General features: G+C 48.1%; 2 protein-coding genes across 2 annotated transcripts; one reads left to right on the top strand and one right to left on the bottom strand.

Moving 5' to 3' along the window:
* Positions 1 to 269: 269 nt before the first annotated feature.
* LOC149363706 (uncharacterized) lies at positions 270 to 9,891 on the bottom strand. Its single transcript, XM_089569968.1, has 7 exons — positions 9,723 to 9,891; positions 8,232 to 8,304; positions 5,731 to 5,825; positions 4,609 to 4,716; positions 4,477 to 4,527; positions 2,584 to 2,634; positions 270 to 419 (listed from the first exon to the last, which is right to left on the bottom strand). Exons 1-7 carry the CDS (start codon positions 9,777 to 9,779, stop codon positions 270 to 272), a joined length of 585 nt encoding a protein of 194 aa, XP_089426094.1. The 5' UTR covers positions 9,780 to 9,891.
* A 1,421-nt stretch (positions 9,892 to 11,312) lies between these two features.
* Positions 11,313 to 17,391, top strand: LOC149363707 (kell blood group glycoprotein homolog). Its single transcript, XM_089568589.1, has 2 exons — positions 11,313 to 11,645; positions 15,358 to 17,391. Exons 1-2 carry the CDS (start codon positions 11,313 to 11,315, stop codon positions 17,389 to 17,391), a joined length of 2,367 nt encoding a protein of 788 aa, XP_089424715.1.
* The last annotated feature ends 7,966 nt before the right edge of the window (positions 17,392 to 25,357 follow it).

A 25,357-nucleotide genomic window follows, 5' to 3' on the forward strand; every position in this document is an offset into this window, starting at 1 on the left:
AGTCCCTGAAAAAGAAAGCTTAAGTTGATTATTCAGCGACAAACTGCAGTCGACCAGCAGCCACAGTTAGCCTGGCCACAAAAACCGTTCAAGTGGTGCAGCTAGACCCAATTTATCCATGTTTGTATCACAATGTACATTGATTCGTGACATTTATTTATTTGCGTATGTCAAACTGTGCACGTAAGCTTCTCAGAACAAACCAGTGTAGACCGCACCAAGGGGAGGCCACTCCAGGACTACTGCGCAGGCCCAAGAAGCAACAGCGTTCACTCGCCGTCCTTGCTGCCGCTTGTTCCCGGTGTGCCTGCGGCTCCTGTCCCGGTGCTGTCGTCGCTCCTCTCTGCGGCCAGCCGCTCACGGTCCGCTGCTTTCTGGACTGTCTCCACGTAGGCCGTCATGGAGGACAAGAAGCAGGCCTGCGAGGAATGGCGTCGTGAACATCTGCTCCCCGTAAAACGCGACGAGTGCAAGAATATCCCATAGGGTACTAAAGGCTCCGGGACGCCCTATAGGTGATCTCGGCGTGGCAACAACCGCCTGACAGCACTACAATTAAGGGAGGCCAGCGTGACTTTTCCTCCACAAGTGTGGTCTTGAGTCGTCGCCCGGTAACTCAGCTATGGTTCAGTTCTCGCACCCTGGAAACATTGGTGTCTGGAGAGACGTCCTGGAGACCTGGGTGAGCATGGCGGCTGTGCCAAAGCAAGAGCCACTAATCCGCTCTTGCTGACAACGCACGAGCTTATCCCAATCACCGCATTCCTGCTTGGCCTGACGACTGTGCCCTTGGGTTTGTCGTAACTCTCTCCGGTTCGTAATAGCTGCGGTGAGACTGGAACTAGCTGCGTTATTGCCAACGTGACCGCTACTTTCTCAATGACACCACGAATCGATCCGATGCTCGTTTTCACCTGGACTGCGCCATCGCAATGGATATCGCCCTTTCTTTAATCTGTACAACTGCGAGTGCCGTTACTGACATTTCACGGGCTTTTCACATTTCACGGGACATTTCAAGCAGACACCTTTCATTCTCTACAACCTTCACTAATATGAGCAATTTTGTTCCGAAAGAAGAACTTCTCACGTCAACCAGCAGTAATATGCTGATACTAACCGAAAAACGGCTTACGAATGGTATGGCTGATGCAGAAGTTTTTGCTATCATGCAAAATTTTGTTCTTCGATATGATTGTACGTATTCTCGAAGGGGCAGTGGATTGATCGCTGTAAACCTTGGGTTATTGTGTTCGACCATCAACACCTCACCCGGCTTAAAAATTTTGTGGCTTCTATGTTGTGCTTCATTACACTCAGTCCTGGCATATGCTATAGGCCTTCATATGATAAACCATTTTTTTCCCGTGAACTTAAGTACATGCTAAATCAACTTAAGATATCATACCCCAAATGCACGTATTCTTCTGTTCAGTGATTTAAAATACCCGTGAATAGATTAGTACAACCGATTTTATTCACAACTAAGCTGCAGCGAATAAAGAGAATTTCTCGACTTTTGTTTGATAATCTTCTAGGAACCAGCCGAGCGAGTATTGCAGATAACTTCAGTAACATTTTAGAGTTAATAATGGGTTCTCATTCTGATAATTTATCATCCATTATATGCCTAGAGCATATCAGTGATCATAAAATAGTTCAAAAAGATTTGTCCTCCTGCGCTGAGCGGCTAATAAGGGCACAAGATAATTTTGACCACTTGGGGTTCTTTAACGTTCGCTGACATCGCACAGTACAGGGGGCTCTAGCATTTCGCCTCCACTGAAATGAGAGCACCGCGGCAGGGGTCGAATCCGCGTCTTTCGTGTGAGCTGCCGCGGCGGCTAAAATTAAAATTCGTCCCTTATAATAAAGCCCATAATAGGGTGTTCTGTGAACACTATGTTTATTGTCAAACCCCACTGCCTCTCTCTCACCCGTGGTGCGGGCAAGCCCCCCCCCCCCCCCCCCGCCTACACACACACATTTTCTTATCAGCTTGAATCTCATTCTCTTCCACTCACGCCTGTCGTTTACGCGATTATTTCACCTTCCCCTTGCCTACCGCCTCCCTCTCTCACTCCCTCTACATGTTTTCCCAACCTGTGGCATGTGCGTTTGATGTGTTTAAGGTTCTTGAACATGTACTAACATCACACAGCATACGGGAGGGTTTTGCATTTCGCCTCCAACGACATGAGACCGCCACCGTTGGGATTCGGCTCCAGGACCTTTGGCTCTGCAGCCGATAGCCACATCCGCAGAGTTAGCGGTACGGCCGATAAACTATGCCATGTCCCTATAGCATACACATTGTAATGAATGCGATTACTAGGGGTCGGCAATGTATGCCACGCATCAAAAAAAAAAACAAAAACAAATAACGACACCGCAGCACCAAGTTTAAACTAAACCGCGTAAGTTCGAGCTATGTCAGCTATGGGTACTAATCTCAGGCTTATTGCAAACGTATACATTAATTGAACTACACTTAGTAGACATATAGATATATAGTTCATATAATCTCCCTCTTGGAAAATAATGGCAATTAAACCGGTTCGCATACTGAAACGTAGCGCTTACCTCGATCACCACCAAAAGTAGGAAAACCAACAGTGGCGGCCTCGACCATTCCTGAAAACATCAAAAGCATGCGTCAACAATATCAAAAAGAGAGAAACAAAAAATGCAAAGAAAAGCGAGAGAATGTGCGTTACTTTTGCGCTCTGCGGAGCACAAACCACCGGAGGGAGCTATCGGAAGAGGTACAATTCACGCGCGTAACTTGCAGCACGAAGCAATAACCAGGGGTCCCAACACCCACAACACGCAGTCGTTCTCCCTTTTCGATCTTTTGTGTCGCTGTCACTTGTGGGGACGCCTTCGTCCCCTGCGTTCACTTTCCCGCATTGCACCCCATACTGTAGTTAGCTCCTCCGCAAAGCACTCCCTTCAGATTGGTTACTCTAGCTAACAGGGGAGGGCGCTCGCGTCGCAGCGACAGCAGCGCCACGGATGGCGTGTTTTGCCGCTCGCGCGCGGGGGAAGGCTAGCCCTCTTCTCCCTGGGATCGGGAAGCGACCGGACGTTTCGCTCGCAGCTCCGCTCTTCGTCGACGGGCGCCTCTTGGTCAGAACTTGCTCCCGCCGAGCCCGTCCCGCTCGGCCTCGGAGTTTATCCCTTTGCCCTACCATGGGCGAACGTTCGCTCGTAGCCGTGCTGGTGAGTCGGACATCCTCGATTCCGCAGTGTATTTTGTTGCTAGCTGGCGTTATTGTTGTTGTAACAATAAATGCCTTGTTTGTGTCAGCCAGTGTGTCGTTCCTTTGTTCCCGCAGAGCAAGGCCCGCCGTGGCCGGCGTGCGCTCGGTAGCGTACGCGACCACGGGGTGGGGTAAGCGCGGTTTTGAACTGTGTCAGCCGCGCTTAAACGGGGAATACGTGTATATCTCCCCCAATTTTAAAACCCCACACACTCTGTTTGTTCACTTGCCTCAATGGCGCTAGCTCACCCGACTCTGAATGCTGGAATTGATGCAGGGGTAGTAGTGTGGAGGAAAGATGGGTCATATCGTCGATATCGGCGCATTGTACTTTTTTTATGATAGTTAAGTGTACTGTTTGCTCATAGCGGACGATACAGCGTCTTTGCCAAAAGTAACTAGGTAAATAGGGTTTGCCGCACTGCCATGTAGTGGGACCTCTAAGGCTCCCCCAAGGACCAGACGGTCTCGAAAGGCGAGGATACGGATTGTCCTTACCTTACACACATTAAGCGCTAAGGGGTGCCTTGAGTGCGCCGCTACATGGCTAAGAAACCAACCCAGTTGCCTGGTTACTTTTGGGAAAGACGGTAGGTTCTCTACAGAGAGAAAGGATAAGCAAAATGGCGACGTAGGAAGAAACAGTACACTAGATTCCGGGGAAGGCAGAAGGGCGGCAGTTGCTAACCCTTTGAAGGATACTGCGGAATAATAAAAGTTGGCTTAGTTTGATAAATTACCACTTTACATCTATAAACGAGCCGCTTTCGAGACCCATAAACTGGGGGCAGGTTCGCAATTCTTATGTATGGAGTAACGGCTCAGTCTTTGCCACTTTCTGAAGTAAGTGCTCTCCTCCCCACCGCTTGTATCCCTCATTCCTATACAGCGAGCTCCTGACATGGTCACTTCATCGCTCCATTTGCATTTTTTCCACGCCGATAAGTTCAGTTTTACAACTTCAACTGCTAATGCCAGACCCCACCCGAGGTCACGTGGTCATCCTCTGCATGAAATCAACCTCATGTAGCTGCCAATGTTAGAGTTAAATAAACTCGAAACTGAACCATTCAGCATTTTCTTTTTCACATCCCTGTATAGCCATACAGTTGACTGAAACACATCACTCATCCGTCAGCGGCCTTCGAAGTTCTTTCTTCTATTTTTTGCCTCCAACTGGCAGCATCCCTCGAAACAGGCGTAGGACGCTTACCTCCTCCAGATGCAGTATCTCTAACGCAACCATGTGTGGTAAGGTCCGTTGCTGAAACAATTGTGCAGTGATTCAGTCAAACCGAATGGGCAGCAAAGACGGGCAAGAATGCGCGAGTGATTCGTCGCTCACCTTTGCCGAAACGATGCTGACGATGGAGTGGATGAGAGAATGGACGATGACGCCCACCAGGCGGACCGCTATGCCGGTCACGCCTACCGTCATCCAACGCACGTTGTCCTGGAAGACGCGGCCAGCGTGCACAAGTCAGTACAGGAATAGCTCGCACGCGGTTCGGGACAATTTGTTCTATACTCCGTGCGTTAGGCGTGAACTTAAGCAGAAATTATGAACTAGCAGCGATCGATGTGAAGTGAAACACAAAGCCTGTTATAGACCTTTGCTGAAAAGAGATGAACGAAATCTGGAAACACTATGAGGACAAGTTATGGTCGGATACAACTAAAGAATCAACCGGGATATGCTCCTCAAATAAGGCTCTTGTATCAATGGCGTCGACCAACTGCCATGAAAGTGAAACCGCCATGAAACCGTGAAAGTGAAACTGCCATGAAAGTGAAGTAGCAAAAGTGAGCGCATTTGCTGTGGAAAATAACAAAACTAGGCTGGAGGTTAAGCGGCTTGAAAGCCAGTTTCGAAATTTTAAAACTTTTATTAGGACGAAGCGTACAGAGACAGAAAAAATCTCGCCCCACTCTACGCAACATTACAAGTACAAAAATACAAGAAAGTCGTCGCTGGCACACGCTCTCGCACCGGTTCCAAGGGAGTGCCGAAACTAAACGGCCATTTAGCCATCCATCATAGGCAGGCAGGGGGCGGCTGATTTAACATCAAGGCGCCCTAGGTGGCCATAAGGTTGAGTCTTGGGCTTTTTCTGCGACTGACGCTGCACAAACTTCTGTCCTTTCGTCTGTGTGTTTCCCCGTAAGTTTGTAACAGCTGTTTCCGAACACCCATAGATGCACCATGCTGTGAAAGGGGTTTGTGCCTCCACGGCGTGCATTACATACTGCATGGGCTAACTGCGTAGCAGCAAGCATTAGTCCAAAGACTAACCAAAACGGATATGATACACATCTAGACTCCTCAAGGACAAACCATTTGTCGCGATGACTTCTGTGGTGCAATTAGTCCCACATTTTGGCTTCAATATGTTATGCCAAGACTCTTTTCAACAATCAGCGGTGCGACCTTTGCGGTGGAAAGCACATGAGGAGTGGTCTCGGTCACCTGTGCGGCTGCCACCGTCCAGGTGATGATGAATCCCAAGTGCACCGCGCAGAGCAGGCAGCTGGAGCCCCAGGTGATCCAGACGTAGAGGCGCCCTGCAATTGGCGAACCATGATGGATGCAAAAGAGCATAAAAAAAACCAAAGCAGGTGCACTGATATTCATGCCGTGAACAATACGGGTCGGAAAATACTGTAATGAATTTCTTTGAGAATAGAGGCAGCCATAAACAAACTACCACTGTGCGATTCGCGGCGAATAAAACGCGAGAAAGACGGTTGAAATGGCAGCAGCAACACGAAATGATTTTACACTATAAACACAAATGAGCCTATATGGGAGTAAAAACGGAGTACGCTAACCTTTAGCGCAGTCCCTTTAGGGGCAGGCTATTCAAGTCCAGGATCAGATTTTGATGTCTACATATACGGAATGCTTACTGTTGGCGCTGACTGCTAGCCATTCAGCGTCGTTCACCAGGGTATGCTGTTTACGGTCTTCGAGGCAGGAAGGAGACAGCAAAACATAACAAACCACGAATGAACTACGCGTAAGTTGGTTCCATTCCATTAGAGTTGTTTCTTTTCTTTTTTCACGTTTCGCTTCGACAAAGCTCTGGAAGGCACTTGATGCTGAAGGCCAGGGTGGATTCCTTTCTGCTCATCTTTAGGAACTTGAGCCCAAGGAAGCCGAACAGAAAAATGATTGCACCTATCGAGAAGCCGGCGAGTACCGGGCGGCGCTGGGAATTTAATCCTGCCTGTCGCGCATGCGTTGAGAGGCTCAAATCGCACTAGGCCACAGATGTGGTCCACAGAAAAAAATGGAAGGCGAGTCTTACGTCGATTCAGAAATGGTGGAACCGTTTTGCTCAAGCCGCCTGAATAATACCCAGGCAGTACAGGTAATTGGCCTATTATTGGAAATGAATGGTTTCACTTTAGTCCTTTGAAGGACCGCGGCCTTTGCCAATATCGTTCCAATGTTGGGCCATTTAGCTGTGCTGCTGGGGTATTGTCCACGAAAGGTTCCGAAACTACAGCTTTTTTCTTTTTTTTTTTAGCGCGAACAATAAATCTGGCCCCTTGAATCCATATTTCCAAGTGCGCATAAAAATGCAAGGGACAAAACATGCATGGAACCGACCCTAGACACCAAGTGCCGTAAATTTTCGCCTTACTATAAGCTTGGCCTATGTGGAGCATGGAGCGTGTCCGGTCAGACTAAACAAAAAATGTATTTTCAACGAGAATTGAGCTATACTTGCGGACTGTGTACTTATTTAATTATTCAGTTACCCTAAAGGCCCGTGTGGGCATAACATGGGGGGTTGGGGTTCAATAAAAGTTTAGAACGCGGAGAAAATACACAAAGAGGCGAGTGCACACAAAATTTCGGACATGAAGCAAATACGCCATTACAGGTAGATATGTGCGGCTCATACAACATTCACAGCCTCAGGAAGCACTTCAGACTGTCGACAAATGTCACGTGGTCAGTGATGGACGCCACGTTTTCCGGGAACTGATTCCAGTTGCGAATGGCAAGAAGCGGTGACTGAAAAAACATTTGTGCGGGCGAAAATGGGCTGTACACTGTGTTGGCGAGCCAGTCGCGGAAATACTTGATTAGCTGGTATACCGCAGAAAAGGGTGAGCGACTATGGTAAAGTTTGTGAAAGAAGGACATGAGTTGAAGGAACCTGCGTTTCTCGAGCGGTGATAAATTAAAAGACCTTTTTATTTCAGATACGCTTGCTGTGCGTGAGTAGTTCTTTAGGATGAACCGGGCAGCTTTGGTTTAAAGAGATTCAACTTTATTTATTACATAGGTCTGATGTGGATTCCATATAAGCTATGCGTATTCGAGTTTTGAGCGGATTAATGCAGTGCATGCCGTAAGTTTTGTGGATGAGTTGGCGAGATGCAAGTTGCGCCTAATGAAGCCAAGCGCTTTGGATGCCTTGCTGAGCGTCATATCTATATGAAGGTTCTATGACAGGCTGCATGATAAATGAACGCCTAAATACTTTATGTTGGACACTGATTCCAGCTGGGCATCGTTTATACTATAAGTATAGGGCGCCGGCCTGATCGTCGTGAACGTGATGGCTTTCGTTTTTGACGCATTAATCTCCATTTGCCAGTTTTTGCACCAATCACCAAGATTTATGAGGTCCTTCTGTAAACAATAAGCATCCGTAGGGTTATTGATTTGTCTATATACCACGCAATCATCTGTAAATAGACGGACTGTAGAGCACAGGTTATTACTGATGTCATTTATGTAAACTAAAAACAATATTTGTCCGAGTACAGAATCCTATGGCACTCCAGATTTCACGGAGGCAAGTGGAGATGAATGGTCATTAACGAAAACTCACTGGGTGCGGTTTGATAGAAAATTATATATCCATGTGACAACCGTCGCGTTTATGTACACCGGGTGCGGACAATAGTCCGGAAGTTACGGTACATCGCGCTGTACGGTTATCTGCTTACTCTTCGCTTCGCAACTCATGGCCGAGATGTACATGAATGCCACATCGACCGCCAGCGTTTGGAGCGACACCACCTGCGCGTAAGAAAAAGAAATCCTCAGATTAGTAAAGATGACTGTCTGGATTTTCATTTGCAAGTTAAAAGTCGAAATATAGATAGCTGACAACATCGCTTTTCTGAATATCCCACGATATTGTTGTAGTGTTTAGCGGTAGTTCCTTAATTCCCTTTTCTCCTCCTTAAATTTGTTTTCCAACATTTCTCAGTTTTTTTTTTTACATATGCGCGTGCTTTGTAATGGTTTGGATTTGTAATGCTGCCTGCATTAGTCTCTTTTTGTTGTTTGCCTGCTTGAGTCCACTTATTCATGTCCGTCAGCATTGCTTTGTACCATTGTACCCACTCTCAAAGTTCCGAACCGTGCACTTCTTCGGGGAGGAGGGGGGGGGGGGGGGGGATGGAGCAACCTGACAAAACACTTCTTATGTTGAGACCGACGCAGTGGGCCCGTTTCGACACCAGAAGTGCTTTGTCAGGTGGCGCCCCTACGCAAAACGGCACGGGTCAGAACATGCAGGGGGGGGGGGGGGTCTGTTACTTTTGCTCCCCATGGAACAACCTTTAGGGCTTTCTTGAAGTTGCACGTACAACTACGAGAGGTCTTTATAACATAGCGAAATAAAATTTTCTGATATCTAGAAATTCCAAATTTCTCCCTCATTGCATCCTTGGAGAGGCCCTTGGAACGTCAGCATTGCTGAATGGCGAAAGGCACTTCACTCAGATGAGGCGGTCAGCCCCTGAAGCAGGAAATGCGTGCAGAACAGAGAACTAGTAGAGTAGGGCTTAAATTAATGGGAATAGGTCCCCACAGGGAACCTTAGGCGAGCTAAACTCGTGATACTTCGTGAAGCAGGTACGTAGTGCAGCGCTGTCAAACCTAACTTAATGTGGCTTGACGTTCCTAAGTTGTACGTGGATTGCGAGGAACGCTGTGGAGTGGGTCTACGGACTAACTTCGATCACATGTGGCTTTTTACCGTGCAGTAACATTGCACAGCAGATGGGTGTTTTAGCATTTTGCTTCCATTGGAATGTGGCCCCTGCAGCCGGGATTCCAACCCGCTACCTTGCGCTGAGCAAGCGAATTCCACCTAAAAGACTAACACCAGGAGCACGTGCTGGGAGTCCTTTCTTGGCTTAGAGTGTGGACGACATCTTATTTACCTCCGCACAGTCGGGCGGGTTATCGGACGGGACATACACGCACATCGACGGCGTTTACCACAATGAAAGCCCTCCATACAGATATCGCTGCAGATGGGCATACTATACGCTTTGCCGAAGTTTCGAGCACTGGCTCTACGTGTAAACTGAATGTCAGCTTACTCATTCTGGAATCTTTGAATGCATACAGGACCCGTTCACATAATATTCCATGCATGTGCAGTGCCGTATAATTACAAGCATTAGTGAACCGTTGGCGCTCACCGCGTACGCGAGTCCCATTTTCCTGGCGGCGTTCCTCCGAACTCCGAGCAAACGCATCGCGGAAGTGGGCGGCTATTCTTCTTCTTGCTCTTCATTTGCTTATGGGATGAAGGAACGCGCATAACATACTTGATGGTGATGAAGCAGTAATAAGCTTGATGACAAAGATGACGATGACATACCCCCACCGTGGGTTCATGCCAGTAAACCTGATGACATCATCATTATGATTATGGAAGGCGCAGTAACTATCTCGCGTCTCGGTGGACACCTGAACCGCGCCGTGAGAGAAGGGATGGAGGAGAGAGCGAAACAAGAAAAAGAGAAAGCTCGGAGTAATTTAGAGCACCTGGGGATCTGTAAACAATTACAAACAGCTACTTTTGCCTGAATATATCAGAAAGTGGATGTCTGCAACAAACTGAAGCATTTCTAAGAACCATAATCTTAGCCTCATATCATGACAGATAACAACTTTTCATCTCTCTGGTAAACGGTTAAGTTTATGGAAAGTTTCTCTTTATGAATAAAGGTTTTTACCTTCCTTTGATTTGTGGGGAGAGCAAAGGCTGTGTATTTTCTATTCTCTTCCCATTTTTACGGTAGTCCGAGCGAGTGCGCACTGGTATGCAGTGCTGGTGTGTTTGTCTATGTTTTACTCTCTCTGTAGCAAGTAAGAGCGGTGAGAAGCGGACACTCTAGTGGGCGACTCTCGCATGCATAAAAAAAAAGAACTGCGGCTGTTCCTCAGATGTTGCGAAGATGACTTTCAACAATGGTTTGTCTAATGGTCAAGTCCTGTGTTGGGACATCCGGAAAAAAAGGGAAAAATGAAATGTCTCGGCAAGTGCAACTAGGCAAACTGGCTTAAAAAATTTGTCAGCAGTGGGGTTCGAACCGATGCTCTCTTCATGAACCACAGCTTAAATATGGCGCCTTGGGCCACAGCAACGGGAACTGTGATGGTCTATATATTCACATGCCATATCGCCGATAGAGCTGTTCAATTTGCGCCAAAGCCTCTCCCTCTCCCGAAAAAAGAAAGAAAAAATCTCCACCACTTAAATCGCCGAGTGTCCCCTGCCACCCGATGGGGGTAAACTTGAGGAGCTTTGAACCATACGCCTGCCTTTTTCGTTTAGTTTTTAGGAGGTATATTCTCAGGTGGACTTTGAAAATGCACTGCTAACGAATGCTGGTGTGGGACCGTGAGCCACATCTAGCGGACATTTGGGCATATGCATTGGACTCCTTCCTTTCTGTTCATTGGTTACAATCGTCCTTTATTTCCCTTATACACTCCTCTATCATTCCTCCGCTTCTTGACTTGCAACCTTCACTCTTGCACTAAGACTTAGGGGCTTTTATTGAACCTCCCACCTCCGAGTTCAAGCTCAGTCCGAGGAGAAGAAGCTAGAAGAAAAGGACGTCGGTCGCTAAAGCGCGCACGTGCAACGCGCTGCATTCCGCACGTGGCGCGCGGTGCAGCTGGGTCCGTGCCGAGGGCAGACAGACCGAGCGAAAGCAGGAGCAGCTCAGACTTCTTCCGGGCTCATACACTCATCTGCGCACAGAGGACGCAGGGACGCCATGCTGAGGCGCACAGGCGACACGGTCCACTTCAGGAACGTCATCACGGCTGACGACGGGTCGAGCACATCGTACAGCAGCAGCAGTAGCACAGCCAGCTCCTCGGACTCCGATCCGTGGGCAGCCGGCATCGGCGGCGGCGACATTTGCTTTGTGCGCCCTGGCCTAAGGCGGCTGAGTCTGCGCGAGACGGTGCAGCTGTGCGAGATGCGCCGGGACGCCCAGAACGCGGCTCGCCAAGGATACGCCCAAGCCGCTGCGGACGCGGCTTCATCTCGGGGCCAGGAGCCGCCGCAGTCAGCTCAAGCTGCAGATTTACAGATACCTTCACAGGTATGGCCGATACACTTCTGTCCTAGATAGGCGGATTGAGTTGTCCACATTGTCAATGCCTTCACGGAGGAAGGACAGCTACTGAGGCGTTATTAAAGCGTTGGACACTCGAGCCCCCTACGCTAGGTGATGCGGGAAGCATTGCGGCCACATTTATTGAATACTGAACCTGGCCATGGAAGATGGAGGCGTGGCAAGAATCAGAGTGTAGCGTAATGGCTGCTTCACCTGCGAGGTGGATGAGTTCTGGTGGGCTCGCGCTCAGCTCGCTTCGTCCACTTTGTGCGTGCCGAAGCGGTGGCGCTACATGTATCCTCACAAGAATTCTGGACAAGCACTTGTAGTTCCTTTAGAAGCCATCACGTGGCGCATGGCTTTGGACATTCAAAACAATATGGGACTACTGTGCCGACAGCCGACAAAATAGCTCGCAGTTCAATTTGCCAGGAGTTACCTCCTTGGCGGACTACGGCCACTTGATGGGCCAGAGCCGATGAAATGGCGCTGCCGGCATTCAATTTCTCCAGCTGTTTTGCCGGAAGCCGGCAAAATGTTAATCATACCTATCATCAACGTGACAACGCCCACTGCATGACAAAGGCCTCTCCCATGTCTCTTCATTAATCCTGTCCCGTGCTAGCCGCGGCCGTCCTATCCCCGCAGACTTCTTAATCTCATCCTTCAGGAGGAAAGCGGCGCAAAAAAACGTGGACAAAAGAGAGACAAAGACGACAGGACCAGCGCCAGCTTGCAACTGAATTTTATTTCGCGCCAAACCCGCCTTTATGTAAGCCAACACGCTGTAACATCCGTGTAATCACGCACACGCAGTAGAATAGATCACTAAAAGAATATAAGACATGAAGCACGATAGCAACCACGTAAGGTATCATGACTATCCGAAAAAAAAAACTCAACAAAAATATAGCAAACAGCTCTAGAAAACTAAATGCTTGGTCATGACTGTTTAGTGTTGTAGAGCTGTTTTTTAGTGTTGTAGAGCTATACTTTTGTTGAGTTTTTTTTTTCGGATAGCCATGATAGTATGTTAGGTGGTTGCTATCGTGCTCCATGTGTTAAATTTTTTTCAGTGATCTATTCTACTGCGTGTGCGTGATTACACGGATGTTACGGCGTGTTGGCTTACATAAAGGCGGGTTTGGCGCGAAATAAAATTCAGTTGCAAGTTGGCGCTGGTCCGGTCGTGTTTGTCTATCTTTTGTCCACGTTTTTTTTTGCGCCGTTTTCCTCCTGAATCTTGAACCAACTAGCCCAAACTAGAGTTCTTCTTTATCTCATCCGCCCACCTAACTTTCTGCCGCCCCCTGCTACGCTTACCCTTTCTTATAATCCACTCCGTTACCCTTAACGGCTATCGGTTATTTTGCCTTCGAGTGACTTGCCCTGGCCATGCCCATTTTTTCTTGACTTCGTTTAGAATGTGATTAGCTCGCGTTAATTCCTTGAGCCATTCTTCTCTCTTTTTGCCTCTTAACGTGGCCACGCCTATCAGTTTCATTATCATAGAGCGCTGGAGAAATACGGCCCCAAAATTTAGCACTGCAAGGCGCGTGGTAATTCTAAAACTATAGTTTCAAAGGAACCCTCTCCTGTGACCATATAGCATCGATACAAAAAATCTGAGTAAGGCTTGTTTTTAATATCCGCTGCTCGCTAGGCAGTAGCCCTTTCGAGTCCGGCAAGAAGATGGCAGGGTACACATGGCACATAAAGAGGCCCTGGAACACTTTTCGAGAAAATCAATCAAAGTTGGGTGCCGAAGGCAACTGTTTCATGAATATCTCCGAGCAAAATTATTACGCGAAACCTTTAAGCTCTCGTTCAGGGGAGAAGCCACCGTTGATGTTGGCGCTGACTGTCGAGAAAATCCCGATTGGTCGAGAGGGTCGTGACGTAACACATTTAGCTGTAAAATGAGAATTGTTAAAACCTGAGTGAGACTGCGACTATGAGGTCGTAGCATATTTTATGACTTGTGAGAGTGTGAAGTAAATTAGAAACTGGGGGTATTTAGTTAGGAATCGAAGCTACACCCAGTGAGTAGCGAGTCACACACGCGACCCCTAACCCATTGAGGCGCGTCTTGTGCTTGTGTCACGTGGTCTAGTATGCCTAAGCGATGATTGCTAATGACTGCTTCCGAACAGAATAAGGTAAAAATTATTAAAGTAGCAAAAAACTATTAACGCTGCTGCGTCATGGCCTTAAGGCGAGCTCATAGTTTTCCCCATAATCTTTCGTAATAAATATATATATTAAAAAAAAAATCCCCTGTGCCCCTTGGTTTCTGTGGCTGTTGGCTTCTGTCATATTTATAACGAGCACCTCATTCCCCTTCCCTTGTTTGCTTAATTGTTTAGCGAGGGCCTCGGTTCTGGCAGCCTTGACGCCATAGGAAGCATAAGAGGGTTCTCACGAAGCTTCCACCCTCTCCGTTCGATGACGTTCTACGTCACGCCTGCGGTAACTCAGGACGTTCTACGTCCGCCGCATATGAACATGGGTGGCGCTGATGAACACTCTCAAGGTTAGGTTACTTGTAAACATAAATACCCCTGAAAGCAGAAGAATTGACAACCGTCGATGTAGCTCAGAGGTAGAGCACCGGACGCGTAATTCGGAGGTCGTGGGTTCGGATCCCACCGGCGGCATGTGGTTGTTTTTTCTTCTGCTTTTCTAATCAATTATCTTTAAGCGATAACATATTCAGTAATATTCTAAATTGATCAACACCACAAAATAAATATATATATTTAAAAATAAAACATCCCCTGTGCCCCTTGGTTTCTGTGGCTGTTGGCTTCTGTCATATTTATAACGAGCCCCTCATTCCCCTTCCCTTGTTTACTTAATTTTGTAGAAACAGTTATTGGAAATCAAAATCTGCCCTTGGTACTCGTCACACGTGTCCTCTCTTGATTGCTATCACGCTGCAAGATAAACGCTTCTCCACTGTCCCGCCCAGTGAAACATCATTGTCTAAGATGTCCTTTGTTTTTCACCTTTCCATCTATCTCGCGCCCTAGCTACTGTCAGTGCATGGCTGCCAACGCTGCGCGCCACGCTTCGTCTCGTCATTCCAGGGGCTGTTTCGCTGTAGTTGTTGCGTAGCCTTCACGTCACACCAGAAGGTGCCTGCCGAATAGCCGTTCCGAAGCCAGTAGACGTATAAGCGTTGCACAAAAAAGGTGTAAGTTTTATATGCATTACTGTCCATTCTCCGCTGCGTGTGAAGGTATGATTTCTCGATTTCACAGGTGTCTTCTAAGGATTACACGACAGCGCTTGCCAGCAACCAAAGTCGCACAAAACAGACATATAACGATGTTTTCTCCTTGATTCAGCCTTAACAGGCTGGCGTTGCAGCCGCACAATGGCACGGATTTCTTGAAAATGTTGAAAGAACTCTTCCAGAAAAACTCCAGCGCGTTGGTCCGACTTATAGCGAAGCTGGCCGCGTCTTGAAGCATGAGTAATACAACCGCTCCTCATCCCTGTTTAGAGCGAGATATTCCTACCCATTGAGAAACTCACACGGTGAAAATTGAACCTTTGACTACATGCTACGTGTCAGAGCATGTGTGTAGATTTTTTTTTTCCCTGAAGGTTGCATTCATATAAATTCTGCAGTTTCAAAGCTTAACTCATATGTGGAGGTTAACACGTTTGTCCTTTTTTTTTACACGCGCAGGAACAGCGCGAGTTTTTCAATGTAGGCCAGGCGGACTTCCAACATCCGGATCCATGGATCAAGGCTGCGTTTGTCCTGCTGGCGGTCCTTTTTGCCACGCTGGGCTTTTTAAGCCTAATTCACTGGGTCCGTGTGCACCGCAGGGACATCGTCAGCCTCCGGCGGTCCCGTGTGAGCCACGCGAGCCTGCAGTTTTTCTCTGGCTGTGAGGACGGGACGTGCCAGAAATACGCGGCAGCCATTGAATCGTCCATCAACCGATCTCAAGACCCTTGTACAAATTTCTACCGATTTGTGTGTGACGGCTGGAAGCAACACCACCGTCTGCTTTCCGTCATCAACGTTGCCGAAGACGCTATGTACGAGAGTGCTTTGAGTTCCGTCGAGTCGGTGGCCTGGAAACTCAACAATCACGGTACGTCAACCTCCAGCGTCCAAAACAGGGTAGCCACCTTGGTTACATCATGCATAGAACTCTCAAAAAGCAGCCTTGGCAGTCTGAAGTCGTTTATGGCCCAACACTACTTGCCATGGCCTGAGACGACCCGCAAGGACTTGCTGGACATTTTTCTTGGCCTCGCTGGAAACTACAACTTCCACCTGTGGTTCCAGATTAGTGTAGATCTGTTACGTCATCACGAGAAAACGGGGGAGCCCCTGCTGAAGATCGGACCCAGCCCTTCTTTCAGAGTCTGGATTGCCTTGATGCGCACGTTTGGAAGCCAACCAAGAGGAACAACACCATCGCTCCAGTACCAGGAATACGTGCGGAATATGCTGCGTCTTTTTGAAGGTCCTGAATCGCGTACCGAAGAGCTACTCTCTACGATTCAGGAAATGAATAGGCTGACTCTGGCAGTGCTGGGTCCCGCAATGGCAAATCCCGAAGAAAGGACTTTGCGGATGTCAGTCCGAAACTTTACTGAGACTGCGACTCCTGGCATCTCCGCAGACCGCTGGTTACTACTACTGAACCAATACTTCGTCTGGGCAGGGAGATTCTCCGCCGAAACCATGGTACAGGTCGAGAACCCCGGCCTGTTCCGGGCTCTCGCCTACCTCCTGCGACTGAACACGGAGACGCGGGAGGCTATGACGCTCAGCCTGGGGCTTCGCGTGGTAACAGAGCTAGGATGGATGGCGGATAGAGAAATCTCCAAGAGCACACTTGAGCTAATCGGGCTTCCGTCGTCGGCGCACACTCGCCGCTGCCTGGTGCAAGTGGAGAACAGCGTAGGCATTGCTTGGCTCAGCCTGTTCTCTAGAAATAGTAGAGCTGAAGCCCTCGTCGAAGATGTGCGAGACGCCCTCAGTGATATCGTTATCAGTCACACCAGGTCCTCATTCGACCTGAGGGCAAGAAGTGACGATGCTCAGCTGGACGGCGAAAGCTTCTTTGCCAACGCGCTCCCTGACACAACTTTTGGACCCAGCTTCTTCGACAGCTGGGTGAATATGACGACCTCGCGCTGGCAGCTGCAGGAGCCTGGCTTGACCAACATCCTAAAGCCGGGTTCTGTCATCAGCCAGCGATGGAATCTATACAGTGCACTCACGGCATCTGACGAGTACTTCCTCTTCCCACTCTTCCACCCGGACTTGCCTCTTGCGGCCAACTATGGGGGCGCCGGAAGACTCATAGCAGACGAAGTCCTGAGGGGCCTGTTCTACGATCTCGGTGCAAGCGACAAGCAGCAAATGAGTCGTTACTACATCTCTCACCCCAACGAAAGTGTCCCTACCCAGCCCCAACCGGAGTTGTCCCCTCACAACGTTGACTCTGCAGCACTTCTGGCGGCATTGAAGGCGTACAGGCTGGGCTTCTTGCGTTACTCCAACAGCACTGAGAAAAAGAAGCCAACGATTGAAGACGACAGGCTTTTTTTCTTTGCCTCCTGCTATGCACTCTGCTCTAGCGACGACTACGTGGGCGAACTCTACGGGGATGCTAGCCGCCGCTGCAATATGCCTGTTGCGGCACTGCCCGAGTTCAGAGCGGCCTTCCATTGTGACAACCAAACTGAAGTCAACTAGCTTCAGCAGCGGGTGCTGTTTTTATTTTTAGGCCAGTAATTTCCGAATATTTTCCCCGCTGCGTCAAACGTACACTTGTCTCCTAAGGCCCTGCTTTCCGATGTGTATACTATGTGTGTGTGTGTGTGTGCTATGTGAGCAGCAGTGCGTAGAATTTGTATATTGTGTCTTCAATTTTTCGATTTAACCTTGCATTATGTGACAATTAACACTTTTACACGTAACCATTTAAGGCTTTCTGCGCACATATCGGGGACAACTTAAGAGCATCTTTGCATTACGCCTTTTATCGCCGATAGAATTGCAGCGGTATGTCACGAAGGCAGAAAAGTTTGGTCGCTAAAGACAATTGATCTTGATCGCATTCCTTATATGCGCTTTCGACCTGGTGTTTCCAGTTTTCTGAAGGGCGTCTCTTGGACACTTACGGTGCTTCGATAAATGAATGTGTGTTTTCTTCGCAATCGGATGCAGAGCAAGCTATCCAAACTGCAATGTAGTTTTTAATATCGAAGAACCGTAATCGAAAAATGTGCTTTGTGACAAAAACAACTTAATAAGGATGTCGACCTTTTACATAATGAGATAATTCGAATGTTTCTTGCGTGACTGTTTTGTTTTCTTTTAATACCATGCCACTGACACGGCCTAAAAGAAAGACATTGTGACGCAAGGTTCCGCTCTAAAAGCCAAATCCTAGAAGGAAGTGCTATGGGAAGGTTAAATGTGTGGTGACAGTAGTAATGTCGAAGGTCTGGGTCAGCGTCATCGCAGTAAACAATAGTTAAACTCTGCGAAAACAAGTTAAACTCTCTGCGAGCGCTCTAACGACTTATTTACCACCTCACTTGATTTATAACTATTTCAATGTTTGAGGCCACACACAGTGCCCAGCGGATCCTAGAAGAGCTCGTTTTTGTCAGATACCACTAAATAAACCGGATGCACGCAGCCTGTCTCCTACTGGCACACATTGGCGCGACACAATTGAGGTGAGCTCAGAATGCGAGTCGCGCCTTACTGGCACACAGCACAAAAAAATGGTAGGGTTTTAACGTATTTAAAAAGTGAAGACTTTTGGAAGCATGTGATAAGCTCTGATTGAGGTTAAGCTGATCTCAAGGTCAAAGCTTCAGCGATGACCCGGCTTTTAAAGCTTTTGGCGTGAAATAGAGCTTTCGCTTTAAAAATGAAGTTGGTGTCCGCACGATGGCAGCGCTACCAAAAATTCTCGTTTCATTCAACGCGCGCCAGCAAGAAGTCTGTCATCTATGGGAACATGCAGATATATTCGTAGAGTTTGTTGCAGCACTGCTTTTTTTCGCAGAAAATTCGTGAAAACGAGGGGGTAATGACATTGCTGCTGCTTTTATACCTTGTATTTAGCTCTGTACGTGCACTCTTTCCGAGGATCGCTACGGCCAGAACAAGGTGCACTCAGCAACCCCAGGAATTCTGTAAAATATATTTTATTTTGCGTGGATGTCACCAGGTGCCGCACGGTGCTGAACATTCAAAAGAATTCCAGGGCTGCACTTACTTCTCTTACTGCTGCCGATTATGTCTGCATGTTTGTTTCTTTATTCCTCTGCCGTTCTTAAGTCGTGTTTCCGCTCTAACTTGGGTTCTACCACATCCGACGACCTGGGTCCGATTGCTAGAGCGGCTAGTAGCATCAATTCGATTAAAACACCGAAGAATGTTTGACGTAATTGACTAATTGAACTAATCAATCAATTCGATCAATTAATCAATTCGTAATTAATCACTCGCTGACTTAATTATGCACGTATCATAATTACAGAATTACTTAATCAACTATTCTATAAATCCCCCCTATAATGATGACTGACAGTTCGTGCTGACAGGTTTGCTCTGCCGACAGGTGCTCTATACGCCACTCATGAGACAAGCAGTGCTTTCGCTTTGATATTGCAGGGGTAATTTCGACTGTTAGGTGCTGAGCGCGTAGGGCTGAACACGAAGACGACAGATTTATAAGGTAGATGTCAAAATGACGAAGCACAGAAGACTAAGGAAAGAAAAAACCTGGCGACAAGTGTATATAGTGCTCGAAATGCTAAACGCACTAAGAGAATTAATGCAGATCCGGAGAAAAAAAAACAAACAAATACACTGGAAATATGCGTTAATTTTTGTAGTAGTAAAAATGATGCTGTGCTTACGCACAGGTGATTGTCCATTTAGACTATTTTGAGGGCCTCTAAAATCTCACGCCTCTGCTTAGACCTGCCGACAATGCCTGGTAGCACCCACGTCAGGCACGCGTTCATCCACGCCGTCTTTGTGATATTTACAGTGCGAGCGGAGGTGCGAACAAACTCCAAATTCTCCAGAAACCCCAGAAATGTGTATTTGCGGGGCATGTAATGCGAAAGGCGAGAGAAGTGATTGCTCGTTGGTGGCAAAGCAGAGGGTTCCAAGGGAAGGAAAACGTGGCAGGGGGAGGCGGACATTCAAGTGGATGGATGGGACTAAGATGTTTGGAGGGATGAGGGGGCTACAGCTGGCACAGCTCACTGTTAATTAGAGGTCGAGCACCATAAAGCACGAAAAAGGTGGAAGGCGGAGGGGGGAGGATGAAGCAATCTTTTTTATTGCCGAAGGAGATTCAAATGCTTCTGGGTGGGCCGCCTATTCCGGCAGTCCACTGGCTTGCGCGGCAGCGTGGGCCCTGCGTGCCAGTCCGCGCTGGTGATCATGGGTCTTTGCTGAGCAGAATGGCCTCCCATTGCCCCGGTTCTGGGTCTGGCATAGGGTCATAGCGGGATTTAGTTGGCAAGCCCACGCCATGTGATAAGCCGAGGCTATTTCTCCACAATGTGGGCATTGCGGTTTATAGAGAGTGGGATATCAAAAGTTTAGTTCGACGGATGTTATAAAGGTATTCGTTTTTAGGTGTCTGAGTGTGTGTTCCTCAGCCTTGCTTAAGTCTTCGTGCGGCATAGGATATGTGCGCCTTGCCAACCTGTGATGTTGAAAGCATTCGTTGTAAGTGGTGACTGGCTGTGGATCGCCTTCCGCGGTCTCATCATACGTGGAAGAGGCCCGGTGGAGAAGCGCTCGGGCATGCGTGCGAACAGCGGCGTTCCCTCCCGTCTGGTCCATGTGGCCGGGGAACCAAGTAATGTTGGCCTTGTTAAGTGGGTTATCGCTCGTCCCCTCCTTCCCCTCTTGTCAGAGCAAAAAGCAGACAACCGTTTCGAACAGCTTTTTGTCTCAGTTCGTTGGCTTAACTTGCTACCCTGCAGCCAGCAAGCCTACCACATGCATTCGTATACTGTGGCGACTTTCTTCTTGAATATTGGAAGGAAGGAAGGGAAAACTTTATTTACACTAATGGTTTTTCCTGCGGTTTGGGGGCATCTTCAGAGACGTCTTGGTTCTAACCCCAGGAGCCTTCTCTGTCGAAGTCGTCCGCCTCTAATCAGTGGTCGGTTGCCCTCAGTCCAGGGCTCCGCTGGCCACTGCCGCCCGTTGAGCTCGCTGTACCAGACCCTGTTGGTCTTCACAGCGGTCGCTGGACAGCAGAGTCTCCCACTGCTCCGCACTCGGGTTTTGTATTTTGGGGACCAAAATACAAAACCCGAGTGCGTGTATGTTTTGGCAGGCCCACATCACATGGGCCTGACAAACTACACACGTGCGGTGCGGTGCACTGTTCACTTTAAACCCACGTTGTGGGGAGGATTTCAGTTCTGTCTTCCTTTAAGGCAAATACCGTTCAAGAGAATAATTCAGACTCAAGTAGGGAGCGGCATTCGAACATCACTCTTACAGTTTTGGTAGCATGCAAGGTTGAATTTGATCAGCCTATTCGCGATCTCGCTAAAAGTTGGGAACGTATAAGAGCGGAGGAACAGTGCACCTTTTGAAGTTTAGTTCTCAGGTGTGCGAATAAAGTACTGCAAACGAGTGGTGAAGGATTTGTTCTTCCTGAACCAATGTTACGTACTTCTTGGCCCAACATTGCGCACGTTTACATTTATTCGTAGAGACTCCTGCGGAAGTCTGGAGTAGTTTTGCGTGGCGTAGGCATCACTTTTGTACGAAAGCGTAGACGTACGAAGGGATGAGTACATTTCACGCGGATGGCCTTCCACGCGTTGTGGTCGCTCTGTGGTACCGCAGCGAAGTTTTCTTTATTCTGCAATTATGTTCTTTGCTGTTGCTCACCGCAAGTTCTTGTCACTTTGTTCTGACAAAGAGCGAGTTGTCCAGTGTCTGCTCACTGTACACGACGCTCGCTGCTTGCGTTGGTAATAAACTCAGATGCTAAGTCGCCACCACTGCCAGCACAGCACCGGTAGGGCAAACAAGCCAGAAAATCCTTACAAAGCGTCCAAAGCAATCAGTACATGCGGCAGCACATCTTGAGCGAAATAAACTGAGCCAAGTGACGGATATAATACGCCCAAATCGTGGCAGAGACAGAGCGTACGCATGTGACAATTACAGGTGCATTCACCGTATCCACAAACTGTCCCTATAAAAGTTTTCTTCATTCTCTGTCGACGATATTCTTCGCATTCCATGCTACGCGTGAGTTTAGTGCGGCTATGGATAAACACGCTTTTTTGTTGCACATCAGTATCTACGAGCGATGAGTAAGCATACGAATGTCACAAGTTGCAGCGTTAAAAAGACCACTGCACACATCTGCAAGAAACTCGCTCAACACACGCAACACACGCGAACAAGCGATAAATCACAGTTCCAGCGCACTAAAGCAGTTCGTCTTGCACTTAACGGAGCGCCGACCGAGGAGATTCAGCACATTATCGTCCGTGAGTAGTACTGAGCGCTCTTCGGATAGCATTCGTCATCACGGAGAGAAGTCATGCACAACTGCTCAGGTCCGGCAACAGCAAACATAACTACAGTTATCGCCGTGTATCTTAACTGTAGCGAAATCAACAGGATACGGTCTTTTCTTCCGGTCCCTCAACATTTGTATGTGCACGTAATGCGGAGTCTTACACATCCTTAACGAATACAAGCAAATGTTCTGAGCACAAAGTCACTATATACGAATAGCGCACAGTGCACTGTGATCAAACAAGGCGTACCTTACCCGAAGGTCTCTCATGACTCACAGGTGATAACACAGCGTCCCTGATTTGAGCGCAGTGTTGTTGCTCATTTGATAGAGATGCACCGCATATTCCGAGTCCCAGAACAGTTCACAGAAATTGTCCTAAAAAGCCGCAATGTACGCTGATACTGTTGAAAGGCTTTCGCATAAGCACTGCGGCTCGGCGGAACACACCACCGATCGGTCGGCATTGTACGTCGCAGTTGTTTCTTATAGAACACGGAGAGGTCCGATGAAAAAAAAAATATCTCACGATTTCAGGCACACACGGGTTATGAAGAGTAGAAGCAGGAATGAGAGAAGAAAAGGTGGTCGGGACGATCAGGTGACGAAAACCCATAAAAAACAAATACTAAATAAACAAACGCAGTGCGCTTGTAAGCCTGCGCTTGTGGAACGTCAAAATCCGATGTTCTCAATGGTTTCCGTGTAATCCGTCCAGTTGGTCGACGGAACGACGCTCCACGGAATCAGGTGGGACCCGTAGGTGTTGACAGATACGATGGCGCTTACCACGGTGATCGCCTTGGCTAGAATGCCGATCGTCGCCTGTGGGGAAATCAAGAAAACGAGAAACAATACGTGACTGGCATACGCGTTCATTTTATAGCAGACGAGAAGAAATAAAAAATGCAGTAGACACGCAGAACGCCTGGTGCAGCCAGAACTACAATGGATACCCATCGATCCCCCATATATAGAGGCCCCTGCCTACTGACCAGGCTAATTTATTTTCTAGGTACTCTACTCCAAGCTTTTTCCAAGCTTCTCTGGACCACCTTATACCTGCGTTACCAGGTACGCAGTGTACCGTATAAATGCAGATAAGGTCCAGACTAGTGAAAATTGCGGAGTACGGCCCTTACCGCATATAGCGTATATGTTATATAGGACATATGTAGGCACGTACACTGGGTACTCTTATAAATGCACGGGTGGTGTTTGACATTATGCATATTATAACACAGTGCGGACGCAAAAGTGTTGGCTGAAAAAATAAAAAAATTCCGCATGAAAATTCTAAATGCGCTTCCGCAATGCAATTTTCAACGAGTTATCTTAATGACATCTCTGAAAGAATATGAAAAAAATTACGAGGAACTTTAGCGGATAAAGTGCTGAAAGGCGAAAGCCTGAGTGCTGCATTCTGCTACGCGATTGTTCACTTCACATTTTGTTGGTGCATTAATTAACTGCCAATTAATGACGCTTAAGCCTCGCCTTTAGGAGTGGAACGCGACAGCGTGTTGTAGCGCTGCCACGGAGTCCATTAAACGCCACCACCCGTTCGGCGCGATGCCTTGACCTTTGAACGCAACGCTTTTTAAGGAAAGGAAATGGCGCAGTAATTCTCTGTCGTCTCGGTGGACACCTGAGCCGCACTGTACAGGAAGGGAGGAAGTGGAGGGAAAGAAGAAAGAGGGGCCGTAATGAAGAAAATGAAAATTGTATTTGAGGAAAGGAAATTCTGTCTCGCATATCTCAGTAGACACTAGTATTTGACGAAAGAAAGTTGCGAGGTAACTGTCTCACATATTTCGGTGGACACCCGTCAAAATTTGCGCGTGGTGACATCACGACAATTTGGACCAATCTGAAACGCGGACAAATACGCCTTGCTCGTCAGTAAATTGGTTTTTGAGGAAAGGAAATGTATCTGTCTCGCATATCTCGGTGGACACCTGAACCTCGCCGTAACGGGAAGGGAGGAAGATGTGAGTGTACGAAGACACCGTGTTCATTATAGACGCACCTTTGTTCATTCCAAACCATCGAGCTGTCATGGCGAAGTGGTAGCGTGCTCGACTCGCACTCCGGAGACCGGGGTTCGATTCCCAAGCTCGGGCAATTTCTTACTCGGTTTTATTTATTTATCTGGTCTGACTAGAAAGGTTAATTGGACTAATTGGTTAAGTAAGCAATTAACTAAACTCAAACTTACTTGGAGCATCACTATACGATCCCTTTAATTGGTTGCATGGTTAGTACCCAAAGTACAATTGGCCCCGTTTGAAATTCGCGCACTATGACGTTACGACCGTTTCGACCAACTGAAAAGCGTGACATTTTCTGTCGACAGCTCCTGCTTACAACGATGAGGCATTAAAGGCTTCCGCCTTAAAATTCGGGAGACATTTAAGCTCCGCCTTAATGATGTGATACGATAGAGGACGCGATTTCTTTTTTAGTTGTTTAATTTCCATTATCCGTGGATACTGCGATAGCATTAAAGCAGGCTGATGCGCTTCTGTGTCCTGAGATTGAAAATGAAGACGGCGGCTTCCAAAGCACAACGCGAGACACTGCCAGTTTAAAACGCGAAAACGCGGGCAGTTGATGAAACGGTGGCATTGCGATGAATTTATAGCACCCGGCGACGCTATAAAGCGCTTGAGCTGAGATCGGCGTTCCCGCGATAGAGGAAAATAATGATGGACAGCGCGTGCTCAGAGCGCACGCCCGGCGCGGGCTGTTCGGAACTAGAAGCCTGCCACGCTGGACATCTTGCTCTGATACTCCTCTGCGACCCCGCAAATCCTCAACAGTGGTGACCCGGCGAACCGTGCCTTCTATCCCAGCGGCTTCCTAGCATGGCGTACTGGCAGGACTCAAGTTTCGACCCGCCGCTCCCAGCGTTCCGGCCTGCAGGCGTCGGCGGGTGGTTCGCCCAACTGGAGGCTGCGATGTACCTGAACGGTATTACCATCCAGCCGTTTAAACACGCAGTCCTTTGCGACATCCTCCCGCCCGACCTCCTGCGTCGGCTCACCTACTCTGCCTTCGGCTGCCGGCCATACGATGAGCTGCATGCGGCCGTCTTGGCTGACTTCGGCGCCTACTATGTTCCGC

Source organism: Amblyomma mixtum, chromosome 2 (genome assembly GCF_055824585.1).
Source record: "Amblyomma mixtum isolate Tamu chromosome 2, ASM5582458v1, whole genome shotgun sequence".
Classification (NCBI taxonomy): Eukaryota; Metazoa; Arthropoda; class Arachnida; order Ixodida; family Ixodidae; genus Amblyomma; species Amblyomma mixtum.

Coding starts and splice junctions, on each gene's coding strand:
- LOC149363706 (XM_089569968.1), bottom strand. CDS start 9,779: ATGCGTTTGCTCGGAGTTCGGAGGAACGCCGCCAGGAAAATGGGACTC. Junction 5,826..8,231: donor CATGAGTTGCGAAGCGAAGA/GTAAGCAGATAA, acceptor CGCCAATTGCAG/GGCGCCTCTACGTCTGGATC. Junction 420..2,583: donor TACTTTTGGTGGTGATCGAG/GTAAGCGCTACG, acceptor CATTCCTCGCAG/GCCTGCTTCTTGTCCTCCAT.
- LOC149363707 (XM_089568589.1), top strand. CDS start 11,313: ATGCTGAGGCGCACAGGCGACACGGTCCACTTCAGGAACGTCATCACG. Junction 11,646..15,357: donor ATTTACAGATACCTTCACAG/GTATGGCCGATA, acceptor TTACACGCGCAG/GAACAGCGCGAGTTTTTCAA.